The sequence below is a fragment of the Schistocerca gregaria genome, chromosome 2 (assembly GCF_023897955.1).
Source record: "Schistocerca gregaria isolate iqSchGreg1 chromosome 2, iqSchGreg1.2, whole genome shotgun sequence".
NCBI classification, from domain to species: Eukaryota; Metazoa; Arthropoda; class Insecta; order Orthoptera; family Acrididae; genus Schistocerca; species Schistocerca gregaria.
In genome coordinates, this window is record NC_064921.1 from 815,405,953 (window position 1) to 815,426,414 (window position 20,462).

General features: G+C 39.2%; 1 protein-coding gene across 2 annotated transcripts in view; it reads left to right on the forward strand.

The window, feature by feature from the left end:
* Nucleotides 1–20,462, forward strand: part of LOC126335141 (solute carrier family 23 member 2) — a 259,625-nt gene that overhangs the window by 227,629 nt on the left and 11,534 nt on the right. For both annotated transcript variants that reach the window (XM_049998101.1, XM_049998102.1), the window contains exons 8-10: nt 3,691–3,804; nt 10,624–10,763; nt 10,851–10,998. In XM_049998101.1, the coding sequence (XP_049854058.1) occupies nt 3,691–3,804; nt 10,624–10,763; nt 10,851–10,998 (402 nt within the window). The remainder of the gene's footprint in view (nt 1–3,690; nt 3,805–10,623; nt 10,764–10,850; nt 10,999–20,462) is intronic.

Here is a 20,462-nt window from a genome sequence, read left to right on the forward strand (position 1 = left end):
TGCAGTGACTCTTAGTGATGTGAAAAAAGGCATGACTACTATAAGGTTATGGTGAGCAGTGTATTGCTTGACTTTGTGAGTGAGCTATGGCAGTTATTTGTCTGTAGGCATTTGGGACGGCTCTGTGAAGTCTGCTGGAAGAGTGAGTGGTTCTTCATCAAGGAGATCCACCAGAGACAGGCAGAGATCTTCTTTATAAATGAAATGTACACCCAAAAGAACCCACAACAGGGCATCTTTTCATTCTGTTCCATGAAGCTTGGGAGCTGATTTAACACTTTTGGAGACCAGGCACTTAGAAGAATATCAAGCCTAGGAAAGTGACCATTTATGCCATAACTTAAAGCATTACTTGCACATATGTAATTGATGTATCTTCAAGTGTAATAATACTAAAAAACTACCAAGCTTCAAGATTTATTTTCTATATTTAGTGTAGTCTTTTGCAGACCACAAATTTTAAAATGACGATGACAGGGAGTTTAATTACCCCCAAGAAAAAAGTGTGATGTGATTTATTGAGCAAATCCTTCCTCTTGAGCTTCCGAAATTTCTGGCCCACCTCAGTAAGTGTGACTTATTTGTAGCAGAATTACATAAATCTGTGAAAGCTAATAAGTACACACACAAAATTACATCTATGTGATTATATTGGCTCAGCCATTCACAACAGCAGCTCTTATATTTGCTAATGTTTCTTTTAAATTAATTCTTTACATTGACAACAGTAGGCAGTACCAATCACGGGGACAGGTAGAGAGAGGTTGGGTTGTTTGTGGGAAGAGACCAAACAGAGAGGTCATTTGTCTCATCTTATTAAAGAAGGATGGGGAAGGAAATCGGCCATGCCCTTTCAAAGGAACTATCCCGGCATTTGCCTGGAGTGATTTAGGGAAATCACAGAAAACCTAAATCAGGATGGCTGGATGCAGAATTGAACTGTCATCCTCCAAAATGCAAGTCTAGTGCCTAACCACTGTGCCACCTCACTTGGTCAGGTAGTGAGACATCTGTTGATTGTTCTCATAAGAAATGAGTCCAATCTTCAAGCAATCAGTGGCTCATGCATAGAGAAAATTGCAGCCAATCTATTCTTGGCTGCACTCTTCTTAACACAAAGCTGTGGCCCATGCTTTGTTCAGGCTTGGTCTTCAAAGTGTTACATGTGCAGTGCCCGCACTAAACTAGTCCAATTCTTTGGGGATTGTAGGCTGTTGTTCAGAATGGCTGAACACAGCATAAGTGACATAGTTCAGTAAAAAAATGCTGACTCAAAATATCTACCTCGACCTGTCTTTATTGTGGTGAAGCATCCAAAACACGAAATCCATAGAGTGACAAATGCTTTTGCGATGGTCTCAGCAGTTATGTCCAGAATTGATGTAGCCTTGACCCAGCACATTAGCCTGTCAGTCACTGAAAGACTATATTGATAACCATTTGAATCGGGGAGTTGTTTAACGAGGTCTAAGTGGATGTGCTGGAAATGGTCATGTTATGGTTGTACACGCCATTCTATTTTGGTGTGTTGGCAGACACTACATGCTTGTGTCCAGTATTTACAATCTTTCTTGATGAAGTTGTCTGTGACAACTTCATTGTAGGCTGGATCCCAGGGTGTGATATTTTGTGTCATGTATGGCTCACCTCATGAACAAACTAATGAACAAAGGTGGTTTTGTGGAACATTGCATAGTACTTGGTTGAAGAGCCAGGAAAATCACAGTGCATAGAAATAATTGTGCATCCTGAAACCACTTTTGCAAGATTGTCAAAATCAGTGTACTGAGAGACCATTGATCTGTGAAAGGAAATCAGCTATGAAACTGTCTGCACCATGAGTCCAAATGGTGAAACTGATAAAACAAACTTATTTAAAATGGCAGTTAAAAACTATTTGCCAAGAAATACATTCTATGTATTGAAGTACTAAGCAGGGTTTGTAAAAAATGTAACACAAATAAATAATAATAACAATAATAAAACATCTATCATTCAACATAATGCTTTCTTGCTATATTTTTCCTTTTTTTTCCTTTTCTGGAAAACTTATTTCCAAAGCTATGCATTGTATAATATGAACACCTTATCCTCTATCTGAGCTCAATGTCTCAGTTGTTACAGAGGGATGCTGACTCACTTTTTCAGGCTAACAAAGGGGAAGTTGCGGTGTACGAAATGGTCCTGATCTCAGTTAATAGTGTGTGTAGTGTTGTGAAGCAATGTGTGTACAGTATGTGGAGTGAATGAAGTGAGTAACAGTGAGAAATGAATGAACAGTGTTGCATAAGTCTTTTATATTGTTAAGTAACTTCATTGTAAAACAGCATTGAACACTGGGAGTAAACCGAATGAGACAGTACCGTTTCGAACAGAGTGGCCTTCAGGGTAGGGGCTCCGATCTTAATCCAGGCATCCTGATTTATGTTTTCTGCTGTCTCACTAAATTACTTCAGGCAAATACCAGGATGGTTCCCACTAAGAGCACAGCTGACCACATGTTCCAGTCTTGTCAAACTAGACCTGTACCCCCACAGGTAGGTGTGCCTGAGCATAAAGTGCTGAAAAACAAATAACATTGTCTTTTACCATTCCATTGTTGTTTTACAGTTTTGTGCCCATACATATTCCTTCCTTTGTGCTTTATCTCACACATTGACAAGTTGTGTTGGCATACATCCAAGTAAACTGCAGTAGTATAAAAAAACAGCAAACTCAATAGAAAAAAATTGATCCATGCAAGAAAATATCCCATATTCTGAACTAGACCACCATCTCACAATGAGGTAGTCGTCTATGAGATAATTAATAATTGAGTAAGCATATTTCTGGGATCTGATGCTACTGCAGCATTCAATGCTTCGAGTGGTTCATTATTGTGGGGTAACACTTTTGTGCAGCAACAGAGTGACACAATGGAAGTTTATTCTATTATTGCTTAATTAAACAATCATTTAGCTCACATGATATAAGTTCATTTGATTGTTGTTTAATTAAACTAAGATTAACTGTGATTTTGCTCATATATGTTTACTGTGGTAACATAAAAATAGCTATTCATTACATGTGTACAAAGTATGCCATGAGCCCACTCACGTTACAAAAATCAACATGCCCACTCAAGGGCTAAGTATGCAAATAACTGTTATATGTGAATTGCTTTAATTTTGTAACGAGACCACAAACTGAAAGAAGTGATGAATTGTCCATAGGCACTCACAAAAAGAAAAAAAAAATGCTAAGTGCAGAGTAATCTTCTTTTGGGCTAGAATACAGATACTCTCTCTCTCTCTCTCTCTCTCTCTCTCTCTCTCTCTCTCTCTCTCTCTCTCTCTCTCTCTCTCTCTCTCTCTGACTGGGCACATAATGCTGAGGTGGGTAAGACAATCCTGTGACAGGACTAGAGTAGCAAGAGCCGGGTGGGGGGATTAGGCATGTCTTGTACCTCGGTCTGTCATAGGGATATGACCCCTGTGGCAAGGGGTTGGGAATGAAAGAGGCATCTACCAGAACTTTCATACAGAATTATTTTTGTTGTTCTTCAATTGTAATACCAAGACATGTCCAATATCATTCTAAGAGAGATCTATGGGTGAATAAAACTAATACTACTACTGCTGCTGCTGCTGCTGCTGCTAACAGTGTATAATCAGGTTCATTAATGAAAACCAACCCTCCTCATTTCTTTAGGTCAGTGGGGAATTCCAACAGTCAGTGCAGCTGGCGTGTTAGGAATGCTTGCTGGTGTGCTAGCTTGCACAGTTGAATCAATTAGTTACTACCCTACAACAGCTAGAATGTGTGGTAAGTCATTTTCAGAAACAAAGGGAAACTTCATGTATAACATTTCTTACTATACATGAAACATAACTTAAATGAAACTATTACGTTCATAACTTGTTTATAGCACTGTCTTTCACTGGTTTTAAGTCTCTTCCATTGCACTGGCATATAATCAAAAGTGTTAGCACATTGTACAGAATTTCAGTTTCGATTGTGTTCAAAGATAAGACAAGGGCATCATAGAAAAATAAATAAAATATATTTTGTGCAATTTGCAAGTTGCAAAAGATCATGTAAAATAAATTATTGAAAATTACACAGAACACACATTGGTAATGTCCTTGCCTTCCCTAAGGTATTTATTGTTTAGATTAATGGTTCTCTTGCCATTTGCCTTGCAGTATAAATTAGAATGTGCAGAAATTCTTACATGCCAAGATTAGTAACTTTTGATCTGCAGGTCAGTGCTGATTTTAGTGATAAAAATTTCAAAGTTTAACTTTCATTTATAGGGTGGGGTAAATAAAAATGGCCTAGGAAACAAAGTTCCAGGGTATAAAGAAACACAGCAGAGGAAAGGAAACACAGCGTTAACCTCCCTATAGCAGAAGTTGAAAGTGACCCCATTCATCTCATTGCACTTTTGGGCCCTGGTCTGCTGGACTGCTGGAATTTCTGCAGTCTCATCCAAAATGTTCTGTTGCAGTTATTAAAGGCTATGAGGGTTGTTGCAGTACATCTTACACTTGAGGGCGCCCCACACAAAGTAATTGCACACTGATTGGTCAGGTAACTTTCCACAATGAACAGCTGCTGCCCTACTGTGAGTACCATAATCCCCTTTGCACTGCTCTATTGACAGTGAGACAGCCCAGACCATGCTCTGAACTGGTGTGGATCACATGGTGAAAGTACATTTGGTGTACACGTCACAAGGAATGGTTATATGCATATATTCACATCCAATGGTATCCAGTCATCTGACCACTTTTATTTTCCCTTTCCTGTATTAATTTCATGAAATAATGCATCTGCTCATAGTCATTTAATACTCATGCACAGGAATGGATAGTAAGGAATAAATGTGGTTTACACACACTTTTATGCACTTAGGTCTTTTAATACATCCAGTTAATTACATTAATGTACCTGATAATACTTTAATACATATAATACATTAATAATTACATTAATACATTTAATACATTAATAATTACATTAATACATTTAATACACTCAAAATTACAAAGAACTGGAATTGCTGTCCAGTACCTACATGTCACTTCCAAAGGAACTGTGAGGATACAATTTGATGAATTACAGGAAGCACATAAGCATTGAAGCAGTCATTATTCTCACACTCCATATGTGAATGGAACAGGAAGTAGAAATCCTAATAATTGATAGAACAGGACATACCCTCTGTTATGCACTTCATAGTGGTTTGCAAATTATAGATGTAGATGAACCTCCAGATGGCAAATTCCAGTACAGCCAAGAGGCACATTTAAAAGTGAAAAAAAGCTATTCCCACCTATCAGAATTATTAATTCCTTCCTCACTGTGGGACAAAGTACAGGTTGTGGGAAGTCAGAAAGGAAGGACAGGTTCTTCAGACTCCAACATGAGAGAAATGAGCCTCTTATGAGCACTAGTAATTTATGATAATTTGCATACCAACTGTTAAAACATGATAAAACAGTTGTTGTATTTATAAATGTAAACTATGAATAAAACTGACTTCCACTATACACATAGACTACTTTATCACTGTATTAACACTTTCTACATTTATCACCATGTAATCTGACACATTCTGCTTTTTCATTACTGTATAAGTTGTCATACTCTGTGGTGTAGATATTCAGTAAGAAAGAAGGGAAGTTAGTGTTTAACATCTCATTGTAACTAAGTTATTAGAGGCAGAGCACAAACTCAGATTCCAAAAAAAGTAGCAAATTAAATCACTTGGATCATTTTCACAGGAATCATCCCAATATCATCTTTAAGCAGTGTAGGAGAACTACAGAATATCTGGATGTCCTGATGAAGATCTGAACCCCAATGAATGGAAATACAGTGTTTTTACAACATTTCCATCTACATATACACTTTGCAAACCATTGTCAAGTGTATGGTGGAGGGTATGACCCATTAGTTATTAGGGCTTTTTATCTTTACATTTATGCATGGAGTGCAGGAACAATGAGTACTTAAATATCCCTGTGCATTCTTTAATTAGTACAGTCTCATCTTCATGAGCCTCATGGGAGCAATACATAGCAAGTTGTGATATATTTCTACATTCATTACTTTAAATTTGTTCTAGAAACTTCCTAAGTAGATTTTTGTGGGATGGGTTATGTTTATCTTCAAGCATATGCCAATTCAGTTCCTTCAGCATCCACACAACACTCTCCTCTCCCATGGCTCAAATGAACCTGTGACCTTTAGTGCTGCCCTTCATTGTATCCATTCAACATACACTGCTGGTCCTCTCTGGTGTGGGTCTCACACATTTCAACAGTATTCTAGGGTGGGTTCCATAAGTGCTTCATATGCAGTTTTCTTTGTAGTTTTGCTGGTTCTCTCTGGTGTGGGTCTCACACATTTCAGCAGTATTCTAGGGCGGATTCCATGAGTGCTTCATATGCAGTTTTCTTTGTAGCTTGATTGCATTTTACTAGTATTCTACCAATGAACAACAGTGTGCCATCTGCATTGCCTATGACTGAGCCTATGTAATTGTTCCATTTCATCTCCCTACAAATTGTTGACACAGATCTTTGTATGAGTTGCTCAATTTGATACTGTAGTCATGTTGTTGTTGTTGTTGTGGTCTTCAGTCCTGAGACTGGTTTTATGCAGCTCTCCATGCTACTCTATCCTGTGCAAGCTTCATCATCTCCCAGAACCCACTGCAACCCACATCCTTCTGAATCTGCTTAGTGTAGTCATCTCTTGGTCTCCCTCTGTGATTTTTACCCTCTACGCTGCCCTCCAATACTAAATTGGTAATCCCTTGATGCCTCAGAACATGTCCTACCAACCGGTTCCTTCTTTTTGTCAAGTTGTGCCACATACTCCTCTTCTCCCCAATTCTATTCAATACCTCCTCATTAGTTATGTGATCTACCCATCTAATCGTCAGCATTCTTCTGTAGCACCACATTTCGAAAGCTTCTATTCTCTTCTTGTCCAAACTATTTATCATCCATGTTTCACTTCCATTCATGGCTACACTCCATACAAATACTTTCAGAAATGACTTCCTGACACTTAAATCTAGACTCGATGTTAACAAATTTCTCTTCTTCAGAAACGCTTTCCTTGCCATTCCCAGTTTGCATTTTATATCCTCTCTACTTTGACCATCAACAGTTATTTTGCTCCCCAAATAGCAAAACTCCTTTACTACTTTAAGTGTCTCATTTCCTAATTTAATTCCCTCAGCATCACCCGACTTAATTCGACTACATTCCATTATCCTCGTTTTGCTCTTGTTGATGTTCATCCTATATCCTCCTTTCAAGACACTATCCATTCCGTTCAACTGCTCTTCCAAGTCCTTTGCTGTCTCTGACAGAATTACGATGTCATCAGCGAACCTCAAAGTTTTTATTTCTTCTCCGTGGGTTTTAATACCTACTCCAAACTTTTCTTTTGTTTCCTTCACTGCTTGCTCAATATACAGATTGAATAACATCGGGGAGAGACTACAACCCTGTCTCACTCCCTTTCCAACCACTGCTTACCTTTCTTGTCCCTCGACTCTTATAACTGCCATCTGGTTTCTGTACAAATTGCAAATAGCCTGTTGCTCCCTATATTTTACCCCTGCCACCTTCAGAATTTGAAATAGAGTATTCCAGTCAACATTGTCAAAAGCTTTCTCTAAGTCTACAAATGCTAGAAATAAAGGTTTGCCCTTCCTTAATCTAGCTTCTAAGATAAGTCATAGGGTCAGTATTGCCTCACGTGTTCCAACATTTCTACTGAATACAAACTGATCTTCCCCGAGGTCGGCTTCTACTAGTTTTTCCATTCGTCTGCAAAGAATTTGCGTTAGTATTTTGCAGCTGTGACTTATTAAACTGATAGTTCGGTAATTTTCACATCTGTCAACACCTGCTTTCTTTGGGATTGGAATTATTATATTCTTCTTGAAGTCTGAGGGTATTTCACCTGTCTCACACATCTTGCTCACCAGATGGTAGAGTTTTGTCAGGACTGGCTCTCCCAAGGCCGTCAGTAGTTCCAATGGAATGTTGTCTACTCCGGGGGCCTTGATTCGACTCAGGTCTTTCAGTGCTCTGTCAAACTCTTCACGTAGTATCGTATCTCCCATTTCGTCTTCATCTACATCCTCTTCCATTTCCATAATATTGTCCTCAAGTACATCACCCTTGTATAAACCCTCTATATACCCCTTCCACCTTGCTGCTTTCCCTTCCTTGCTTAGAACTCGGATTCCATCTGAGCTCTTGATGTTCATACAAGTGGTTCTCTTTTCTCCAAAGGTCTCTTTAATTTTCCTGTAGGCAGTATCTATCTTACCCCTAGTGAGATAAGCATCTACATCCTTACATTTGTCCTCTAGCCATCCCTGCTTAGCCATTTTGCACTTCCTGTTGATCTCATTTTTGAGACGTCTGTATTCCTTTTTGCCTGCTTCATTTGATGCATTTTCATATTTTCTCCTTTCATCAATTAAATTCAATATTTCTTCTGTTACCCAAGGATTTCTACTAGTCCTCGTCTTTGTCTTTTTACCTATTTGATCCTCTGCTGCCTTCACTACTTCATCCCTCAAAGCTACCCATTCTTCTTCTACTGTATTTCTTTTCCCCATTCCTGTCAATTGCTCCCTTATGCTCTCCCTGAAACTCTGTACAACCTCTGGTTCTTTTAGTTTATCCAGGTCCCATCTCCTTAAATTCCCACCTTTTTGCAGTTTCTTCAGTTTTAATCTACAGGTCATAACCAATAGATTGTGGTCAGAGTCCACATCTGCCCCTGGAAATGTCTTACAATTTAAAACCTGGTTCCTAAATATCTGTCTTACCATTATATAATCTATCTGATACCTTTTAGTATCTCCAGGCTTCTTCCATGTATACACCCTTCTTTTATGATTCTTAAACCAAGTGTTACCTATGATTAAGTTGTGCTCTGTGCAAAATTCTACCAGGCGGCTTCCTCTTTCATTTCTTTGCCCCAGTCCATATTCACCTACTACGTTTCCTTCTCCCCCTTTTCCTACTACTGAATTCCAGTCACCCATGACTATTAAATTTTCATCTCCCCTCACTATCTGAATAATTTCTTTTATTTCATCATACATTTCTTCAATATCCTCGTCATCTGCAGAGCTAGTTGGCATATAAACTTGTACTAGTGTAGTAGGTGTGGGCTTCGTATCTATCTTGGCCACAATAATGCATTCACTATTCTGTTTTTAGTAGCTTACCCGCAGTCCTATTTTCCTATTCATTATTAAACCTACTCCTGCATTACCCCTATTTGATTTTGTGTTTATAACCCTGTAGTCACCTGACCAGAAGTCTTGTTCCTCCTGCCACCAAACTTCACTAATTCCCACTATATCAAACTTTAACCTATCCATTTCCCTTTTTAAATTTTCGAACCTACCTGCCCGATTAAGGGATCTGACATTTCACACTCCGATCCATAGAACGCCAGTTTTCTTTCTGCTGATAACGACATCCTCTTGAGTAGTCCCCGCCCAGAGATCCGAATGGGGGACTATATTACCTCCGGAATATTTTACCCAAGAGGATGCCATCATCATTTAATCATACAGTAAAGCTGCATGCCCTCGGGAAAAATTACGGCCGTAGTTTCCCCTTGCTTTCAGCCGTTCGCAGTACCAGCACAGCAAGGCCGTTTTGGTTAATGTTACAAGGCCAGATCAGTCAATCATCCAGACTGTTGCCCCTGCAACTACTGAAAAGGCTGTTGCCCCTCTTCAGGAACCACACGTTTGTCTGGCCTCTCAACAGATACCCCTCCGTTGTGGTTGCACTTACGGTACGGCTATCTGTATCGCTGAGGCACGCAAGCCTCCCCACCAACAGTAAGGTCCATGGTTCATGGGGGGAGTAGTCATGGGAAGTGCAAAATTTCACATTCATGAACATTTAAAGCAAGTTGTCAAACTTGGCACCACTTCAAAACCTTATCAAGATCTGACTGAGTATTTTTGCAACTTCTTGCAAATAGTATTTCATTATAGATAACCGCATCATCTGTGATAAATCTGCAAGGACATTTATATACAATATAAACAGCAAGGGTCCCAGCACACTTCTCTGGAATGCACCTTTCTCAATGAATCTCCATCCAAGAAATGGTAACGTACCACATTCTCTGTACCAAAAAGTCCTTAATACAGTCACAAATTTCACTTGATGCCCCATATGATCAAACTTTTAACAATAAGCATAGGTGTGGTACTAAAAGAAATACTGTGTCTACCTTCTCTGCTCCTTCTGTCCTGTGCTAAAAGTTTCAAGTTCCTAATTGAGATATGACACTACTGCTACAGCATCTTTATCTAGTTCACTTAATATATACAACTATTGTACCACCTTCAGTATTAAAGATATACAGTCATCACTTTAATGAATTAAAGACAGTGATAGACAGTATGTAAATGAAGTCTGTTCCTGTAATGGTTTACTTGTAGCCATACTTATTTGTTCATAGAGAGGGTGTAATATTTGCTGTAACTTACTGACTTGTTTCACATCATACTGGAGCACCCTCAACCTATGAACATGAAACCATCTCAGACACACACATCTGGGTATGTTTCAGCTGCTCCACCTCCACCTGTACATGCAGTGAATAGAGGTATAGGCACAGAAGGACTGGGAACAGTCCTAGCAGGTCTCTGGGGTAGTGGTAACGGGACCAATACATTTGGTGAAAATGTAGGAGCAATTGGCGTTACTAAGGTAGGTGTAGAATTTATATGTACATGTGTTACATGTTGCAAATTAAGTGGCACTTTTAACTGTACTTTGAATGTTATTTACTTTCAGATTGGTAGCCGAAGGGTTATACAGTATGCCTGTGTATTAATGTTATTGCAAGGCATCATTAGTAAATTTGGAGCAGTTTTTATCATCATCCCAGAGCCTGTTGTTGGTGGTATATTTTGTGTTATGTTTGGAATGATTGCAGCTTTTGGTAAGTTTCATAATAAAGTTTATTTTTGATTTGAGCACGAAAAAACTCTGATGATTAGAGACATTGTTTCTCCGAGCAAAATAATTCTTGTCAGATAAATGACACGGCACATACATAATCTTATTTACATGCCTGGTACGTAGTTAATGGCAAAATAAAATCATAAAATCATATAACCTCATTGTCATCATATTTGTTATTAATTTCTTTTAAAGTGTATGCAGTCTTCTCTCGCGATTTGTTGGTTTATGACTTAAGATTTGTTATGAGTGGTGTAGACTGCTTTAATGTGTTCATAAAGCAGACATAAATTTAGGTTGTATGAGTGTACAAATGGAAAGCTGTTTATTTGTAACTTAAATGTTGAAAGTGGAATGACTGGTATAGGACCTTATCAAGCATCTTCTTAGTTGTAATATATTTGTAATAGTTTCTGCTGTTACCAATCGAGTCTGTCCATGATACTGAAGGAAAATGTGTGGAACAAACTTGGAAATTCATTTGCATAGATATACATAACTGGTGAACCCTTTCTACTAAACAAGGAAACCAAGCCAACATGCGGCAATGCTGACAGATAGGAGGTAGTGAAAATTTGTATGTCTATAAAAAAGATAGATGTGTGAAGCACATATACATTATACATTAGCAATAGATCTTGCCAAGAATTGTACAAAATTCTTGTCCAGCATAAAATCACTAAGCAATTTAAAGGTTTCTATTCAATCACTCATTAATCAATCTAGTATGACAATACAAGACAGCAAAAAGAAAGCTGAAGTGTTTAATTTTGAGATAAAAAAATTGTGTTGAGTGCGATGTCAGTTGAGACAACCAACCTTGGTATTTGACATGGCAACATTCTCTACAAAAGTTAATTCAGTGTAATTCATGTTGCTTTCATTGTTGTTGTTGTTGTTGTCTTGAGTCTGTGCTCTGGTTTCATGCAGCTCTTAATGCTTGTCTGTTCCCTTCATCTCTGAATAACTACTACAACCTCCATTCATTTGAACCTTACTGTATTAATCTTAGCAGTGACGTGTGTACATACTTTAAAAAGTCTGCACTATGCAGCAGTGCTCTGTCACCCACAGAGTGTACCTCTCAGACTTACGTGTGTGTGTGTGTGTGTGTGTGTGTGTGTGTGTGTGTGTGTGTGTTTTCTCTGTTTTTATTGCCACAGCTCTTTGTGTACTAATTGATTCTACTGAATGTTACTTAAATAATGTGTTCAAGTTGTTAATGCTTCTGTGGAATGAAGCTGTGGTCAGTCTACTGATAATGCTGTACTAATACCTAATGAAACCAATTGGTGAAGAGTGTGGTCCTGTTCTCTGCGCAAATTTCTACTCTAGTTGGTCCTCCTTTTATTCTCAGAATGGCTGATAATGTTACAGAGGACATTTTACTTCAATTGGTAAAACAGCAAGAATCATTTGCCATGGTATTACACCAACAATCACAGATGCTGGACAATCAAACTCAGGTCCTTCAATCATTGGCTTCTGCTTTGTGTAGCTGGCGTGCTCCTCAGCCCGTGTCACCTGCTGTTTTGTCCTCCACAGCCCTCATGGTTTATCCACCTCCCTTTTCTACAAACGATGACTTCATTGAAGAATTGGGCACAGAAGGGAAACGTCTGTGACAACACTTTAAGTTTTTGAGATTACTGATGCTATTTTATGCCGTGTCTTGTTCCTTTCATGGATATCACCAAGAATGTATCAAGTCCTATGTCATCTCGCCCCTTTGGAGGGTCCATGTTCTTTAATGTTTGACCATATGTGTGAACTTCTTTCAAAATACTGCTGTAAGTGCACCCATGTTATTGCATCCCAACTTGAGTTTTCCTACTGTAGGAAACAACCACATTAATCCTATCGAGCATGGGCAGCTGAACTACATGGGTTAATTTGTCATTGTCATTTTGTGTCTGATGTGCATAAAGAGCTGAACACTGATCAGATGGTGATAGAGAGTATCATTCATTTAGCTTCAGACTGTGAGGTGTGAGAGCATGCCCTACAGTATGAAAATCCATCCCTCTCTGAGGTTTTAGATATTTCACAGTCATTTGAGGTGTTATGAGCTTCAGGTAACCAAACTGAGTCATCAGCAATCCAACCCTCTCCTCCACAGCATTCTTCAGGTAGTTTGCAATGGAAGATGTCACTGCAGTGCTCTGCACATGATCTGAGAATCAAGGTGGCCACCCTCACTCCCAGCAGCCATACCAACAAAGTAAATAGGCCAGCAAACAATATCCTGTCCTGCCCTTATTGCTTCGTTAACTACAGTTACAGTTTTTCGTAAAGTTCTGCACGTGTAAGTGTACAGGAGCTGCGGTAACCTTGTAAAACTCACAAACTTATAGGGACTTGGGCTCCCCTCTTCTTACTGTGTCACAAAAGTTAATAAATTATGATAAACCAATTATTCCTGTTCTTGGCCAGTACATTTCTTGTTGTAGATAACACATGTATGGAGAATCTTTTTGGATTGGATGCTTTTAAGTTGTTTGGTTTTACTATTTCAGATGAAGTGGATTTAGTGCCTGAACAAGTGCCGTACACACAGTTACAAGCATTATGTTAAGAGTTTTCCACTTTGTTCTCCAGTGGCTTCGGGCATGCCAACTATTTTCAAGTGCACATTACCAAGAAACCTTCTACTCGGCCTCATTTTTTCCAGGCTGGTCAGGTTTCAGTGGCACTCAGGGAACAAGTCAAAGATGAATTAGACCACCTCACATAATGTGACATTGTTTGACCTACTGTATCAAGTGAATGGTCTATCCCCTTAGTTACAGTAAATAAACTGTCGGGCTGGATATATGTCTGCAGCAATTTTAAGGTTTCTGTGAACACACAATCTATAATGGATACATACCTGATACTGCACCCAGACGAACTCTTTGCATAGTTATAATGTGGTCAATATTTCTCAAAAATTGACTTTTCAGATGCCTATTTACAACTCCCTTTACGTACAGAGTCACAACATATGTTGGATGACATTACCCCATTTGGACTGTATCAATACTTGCAGTTGCCTTTTGGAATCACCAGTGCTCCCACTATTTTTCAACATTTTTTGGAACAATTTATAGCATCAATTTATAGCATCTACATCAGGTTGTGAAACTATTTGGAATACATTACAGTTTGCAGTGCCTCCACTGAGGAGCATTTACACAATCTCTGTAGTCTTTTCTCTGTCCTCCAAGCAGCCGGGTTGAAGTGTAATTTAGAAAATGGGCAACAAAAAATGTTCAAATGTGTGTGAAATCTGATGGGGCTTAACTGCTAAGGTCATCAGTCCCTAAGCTTACACATTACTTAACCTAAATTATCCTAAGGACAAACACACACACCCATGCCCAAGGGAGGACTCAAACCTCCGCCAGGACCAGCCGCATAGTCCATGACTGTAGTGCCTTAGACCGCTCGGCAAATCCCGCGCCGCAATGGGCAACAACAATTGCACAGCCATTACATGTGTTACTATGCAAAGGGACTCAGTTTTGCTGTTTGCTAGCCTGTGAAACCACATTTTCAACCCTTAAGACCATATTTCAGTCTGTACCCTGCTTAGTGATGTATCAATCAGACCTGCACTTGGTCCTTGTGATGGACACTTCACAGTACAGGTTGAGGGTGGTAGGGGCTCATAGATATCCCAAAAGCTCCAAGCAGCCTATTGCTTTTGCCTCAAACACACTGAATCCTGCTCAAACTAGGTACTCTCAGATAGAAAAGGAAGCATTGGCTATTGTATACGCTGTGCAGGAATTCCATATTTTCCACTATGGTACCGATCACAAACCATTGGTTTACTTTTCAGTCCTTTTGCATCATTACCAGATGGAGTGGCACATCACACTCTACATTGGGCTCTTTTTCTTTCACATTACAACTCTGAGATTCATTTTCACCCTGTGAATCAACTCACAAATGCTGATACTTTGTCCCAGCTGCTGGCCAGTCTGGACTCAGGATTTGATCAGAAGGAATTGCTTATTTTCCACATTGATGCCACAACAAAGCAGGCAGTTGATGGCTTTCTGGTAATTAGCACATTGATTGCGAAAGCTGTAGCTTTGTATCCCACTTTGCAGAAGGCTGTAAAATTCGTACAATATGCTTGGCCAGATTCACCACCTTCTTATACGTTCGACCCCCTCCACAGTTATTACATCTTTTGACATTGTTTCTCTGTTGTGGATGGTGTTCCACTTCTAGACACGGATCAGTGACACCTCGGGTAGTGATCCCGTCAGTGCTTCGTTTGGGGATTCTCCATTTATTACATGCAGATCATTGAGGTGCATCAGTTACAAAAGTGTTGGTCCATCAACACATGTTTTGGCCCAGCTTGGATGGTGACTTTACCCATTGGGTTGCCTCCTGTTCACAGTGTATGACACACCAAGTAGCTCTTTGGGCATTGTTGTCTCCTTGACCAACACTACTGCATGCACGGGACCATATACAAGTGGATTTTGCTGGCTCCATTCTCAACACTTATTGGCTATTGGTTATTGGTGCATATTCTTATTTTATGTGTGTTGTTTGTTGTGTTTTCACATCCACAACTGCCTCTGTTGCAGCCTTCTCCAAAAAATTTTCACTCGAAGGCTTGCTGGCAACATTAGTGTCTGATAATGGTCCACAATTTTCATCACAAGAGTTCATGAAATTTTGTGATTCTCATGGTATCCATCACATCCTTGCCCCACCATACCATCCAAAATTGAACGGTGAGGTGGAATGCCTAGTGCGAATGTTCAAAACTCAGATGAAAAAGTATATTGCCAACTCTTCATCTGACATTTTCTTAGATCGGTTTCTCCCCTCATACCATTTCAGGTCGTTCAGTGAAAAGAGCGCAGCAGAGCTACTCTATGGGTGCCAGGGGAGGACACTACCACACCTCTACATAAGATCATAAAGCTGCCACATCTATTTAGGCTGGGTGTGGCTTCCTGAGCATGGTACTTTTGGATGTTGCCCCGAATGGATACCAGCTGTCATCACCAGATTTGGAGGGAGGGGGGAGGGGGGGGACTGCATCTCTATGACATCTGTACAGACAACAGTTTCTGCTCAATGCACCATGATCAGCATTGCTTCAAATGGCAGCTGGGCACCCCGTTATGTCACACTATTCCCTCTGAGCCTGCCCATGCTGCTGGTTCTCCACTCGTGTGCAGGCAGGGACATCTATTCTTGGTGGCCAAACCAGCAGTTCCTCTATTGCTTCTGACACTGTTGTCAGAAATTCTGTCACCTGTTCCTGAGCAACTGCTGGTATCAGTATCATCAGCACTGTGAACACAGTCACTGGAGCCAATGCCACAGGTTGACACAGAAACTGCCCCGGTGTTGCCAGTTTTGCCGTATGGTTTGTCATGGGAAGGTGGGAACAGAATTTTTCCCTGCCTGAAGCACTTCAGACTGTGTGATTCCATTGCAGCACGCCATTTTAGCTAGAGCTCAGTGGGCAAGGAGGACAGCAAGACCCCTCAAGAATCCATGATCTCCGTAAGAGATGAGTAATGCTGTGACACATCCACTTCCTTTAAGAAGACCACATGTGCAACAGTGCTATGTCATCCAGAGAGGATGCCTCAGACTCTTTTGTGTGAGATCGCCATCAGAGCCCACTATGGGCCCCAGTCTATTTAAGGCTATCCAAGATTTGCTCAGCCTTAGTTCTGTATGCGTATTGCTATAACTCCTCATATATGTAACTGGTTCCTGCTCAATGTTGTACCATAAATTGTTTATTTTCTGCCCAATTCTGGTCAGTACCTCCTCATTAGTTAATGATCTACCCCTCTAATCTTCAGCATTCTTCTACAGGGCCAAATTTCAAAACCTTATTCTCAATTCTGTCCTTGTCTGAAATGTTTGTCATCCACTTTTCCTTTTTTTACAAGGCTACACTCCTGGCAGATATCTTCAGAAATGGCTTCCTAACATTTATATTTATATTCAGTGTTAATGAAGTCCTCATTTTAAAAAATACTTTCCTTGCTGCAGCCAGTCTGCATTTTACATCCTCTCTACATCATCCACCATAAATTATTTTACTGACCAAATAACAAAACTCATCTATTACTTTTTGTGTCTTACTTCCTTATCCAACTCTCTCAGCATTGCCTGATGTAATTTGACTACACCCTTGTTTTACTTTACTGATTGCCATCTTATAACCTCTTCCCAAGACACTATCCATTCCACTTAATTGCCCTTACAAGCCCTTTACTGTCTCTGATGTCATCAGGAAATCTGTCTCTCAATTTTTCTTCAGTTTCATTTATTTATTTATTTATTTATTATGTTGAAAAATATCAATTAACATTGCTAACATATATTAACATAGGCCTATAGTATCCTAATGTATTACATTGCTCAATGTTTTCAATTTAACACAAACAGTAAGATTACTGTTCTAAGTATTCATTTACAGAGTAAAAACAGTGACACTACAAATATGACTTCACGGCTTTGCTAAATTTTATGTTGTCTTCGATGGACTTAATACTAGTGGGAAGATTGTTGAACAGTTGGAGGCCCATGTGGAAAACTCCCTTTTTACACAGTTGAGTGTTTGTAAGTATAACATGCAGGTTTGCGTTTTTCCTGGTGTTGTGTTCATGTATTTCATTATTTTTTACGACTCTGGGGTCAGTTGGCACTATGTGGATTCTGAAAAATTTTAGAGTCTCAAGAATGTAGAGGCAAGGCAGTGTAAGGATTTCCAACTTTCTGAAGATGGGTTTTCAGGAGTCTCTGGGTTTGCTCCCAGTAATATTACTCATTGCTCTCTTCTGAATTCTGAATGTGCTCAGAGCAGTTGGAGAATTTCCCCAGAATATTACACCATATTTTAGGTGGGCTTGTATGTAAGCGTGGTACGCACTGGTTAATGATTTCAGGCTAGCACATGTTTTCAGTACACTCAATGCATAACAGCCAGTACAAATCCTGGCATTTACCTTTCCTGTATGTGTATTCCATTTCAGGTTATCTTGAACCCACAGACCCAGGAATTTGAAAACAGTGTCGGTATCTATTGACTGGTTATGGCTGAGAGGAATTTGCATTTTGTGTTGTGTGAAAGTTCATGGAAGCTGTCTTTTTGGTGTTGATAGTTAATCTGTTGATTTTTGCCCAGTTGCTGAGTTGTTCAATGGGCAAGTTCACAGCTTTTTGCACAGCCTCTGTATTCTCCCCATTGAGAAGTACAGTTGTGTCATCAGCAAATATTGTTTTGTGTGTATCAACATTCAGGCTTAAGTCATTAATATACAGGAGGAAAAGTAGGGGTCCCAATACTGAGACCTCACTTTACAGTTTTATTACTTGATAGTATTTCAGTTAATGAGTTGCTTTGTCTATTAGTATATTTCATGCTGACTCTCTGCATCCGATTGGTTAGGAATATAGCAATCCAGTTGTTTGCAATTCCTCTGATACCATAGTGTTCTAATTTTTCCAGTAATATTTTGTGGTTAACATTACAATCAAAGTATCACGTGTACCGAAGCTTCTTGTCAAATTTTCTGCATTTTTTATCACTTCTTCTAGTGGGGTGCCAGGTTTTACAATGCTTTTTACCTGGTATGAGGGCCCTAGTTTGTCTTGCAGTATTTGAGCACAGTCTCTTCCATGGCTGTCACTTAATATTAGTACTTTCATTTTTTTCGAAGTTTTCTTGCTATGTAATGTTCTGGAATTTCTTTCGTTTTTGTCCTGCACGTATATTGGTGCTTGAGAGATTATGTACATTGGTGGATTACTCATACACTTTGTGGCGGATTGTTCACTTTGGGTTAATTTTTGTGTAAGATATTGTGCAAAGTTAGTCTGTGAATTGACCTTGCTAGCATCTTGCACCAGGCGGTTAACAGTAATTACACTTTTAAAATCACTTTCTGGATCCATTTTACATAGGCCTACCCCCACATTAGCTATGTTTTCCATTGCAGTTTGTTTACATGCAGATTTTACAGGGCTACGATCACATGTGGTGCTAGACAACACACAATTTCTGAGCATTTCATTTTGAGCACGTTTTACGGCTTAATTATTTCTTGTAGTACATTACCCCATCAAACACCAGTTTTTGTTACTGATATTTATGTTCAGTGTGCGGATAACGAGTTCATTGTTTGTGGTTTTATTGGTTACTGCCACTTCAAGTTCATTACACTTCACTAATAGTTCACCGTTTGCACAATGTACGGATTGAGTAATGACAGAGATAGACTACTACTATGTGTTACTATCTACTCAATTGCTGCTTTCCTTTTATGTCCTTTGACTCATCATTGCAGTCTGATTTCTGCACAAGCTGTGTATTACCTTTCTTTCTGGAGTTTATCCCTGTTTCCCTCAGAATTTCAAAGAATGTTTCCCAGTCAACCTTGTCAAAAGCTTCCTTAGTCTATGAATGTATAAACATAGGCTTGCACTTCTTTAACCTGCCTTCTAAGGGCAGTTGTTGGGTGTACTGTCTTACATGTTCCTGCAGGTCTCCAAAACCCAAACTGATCTTCTCTAAGATTGGTTTCTAGCATTTTTCCATTCTTCTGTAAATAATTTGGGGCAGTACTTTGCAAATATGACTTATTAAATTGATGATTTGGTAATATTCACATCTGTCATCACCTGCTTTCTTTGGAATTGGAGTTATTACTTTACTCTTAAAACTTGAGAATATTTCACCTATGTTATATATTTTGCACACCAGGTGGAATAGTTTTTTCATGGATGCTTTTCGTAAGGATCTCAATAATTCTGAGGGAATATCATCTACTCCAGAGGCCTTTTTTCAACTTAGATCTTTCATTACTCCACCAAATTCTTCTTGGAGCACCAAATCTCCAATCTCATATTCAGTTACTTTCTTTCCTCTATATGTCTCCCATGACCTTGCTTTTATCCTCTGGCAATTCCTACTTAGCCATTTTGCATTTCCAATCAGTCTCATTTTTTATACATTTATGGCCCCTTTCACCTGCTTCATTTGGTTAATTTTCATATTTTCTCCTTTCATCAATTAAATGCAATATCTTCTGTGCTGTCCAACAATTTTGACTATGTGTGGTCTTTTTACCAATTTGATTCTCTGCTGCCTTTCAGTATTTCATCTCTCAGAGCTACACATTCATACCCTACTGTATTCATTTTGCTTATTTCAGTTGAGCATTCCCTAATGCTGCTTATGAAACTCTCAATAGTCGCTGGTCCTTTCTCCTGTACCAAACCAAATGAATTCCAAAAGTGCATCATGAGACCAATAAATCAGAATTCACAATTAAACCGAGTGTTACCCATGATTAAAGTACATTCTGTGCAAAAGTCTACCAGGCAGGTTCTTCTTTCATTCATTTCCCCCAGTCCAGATTCCCTTACTATTTTTCTTTCCCTTCCTTTTCCTATTATTCAATTCCT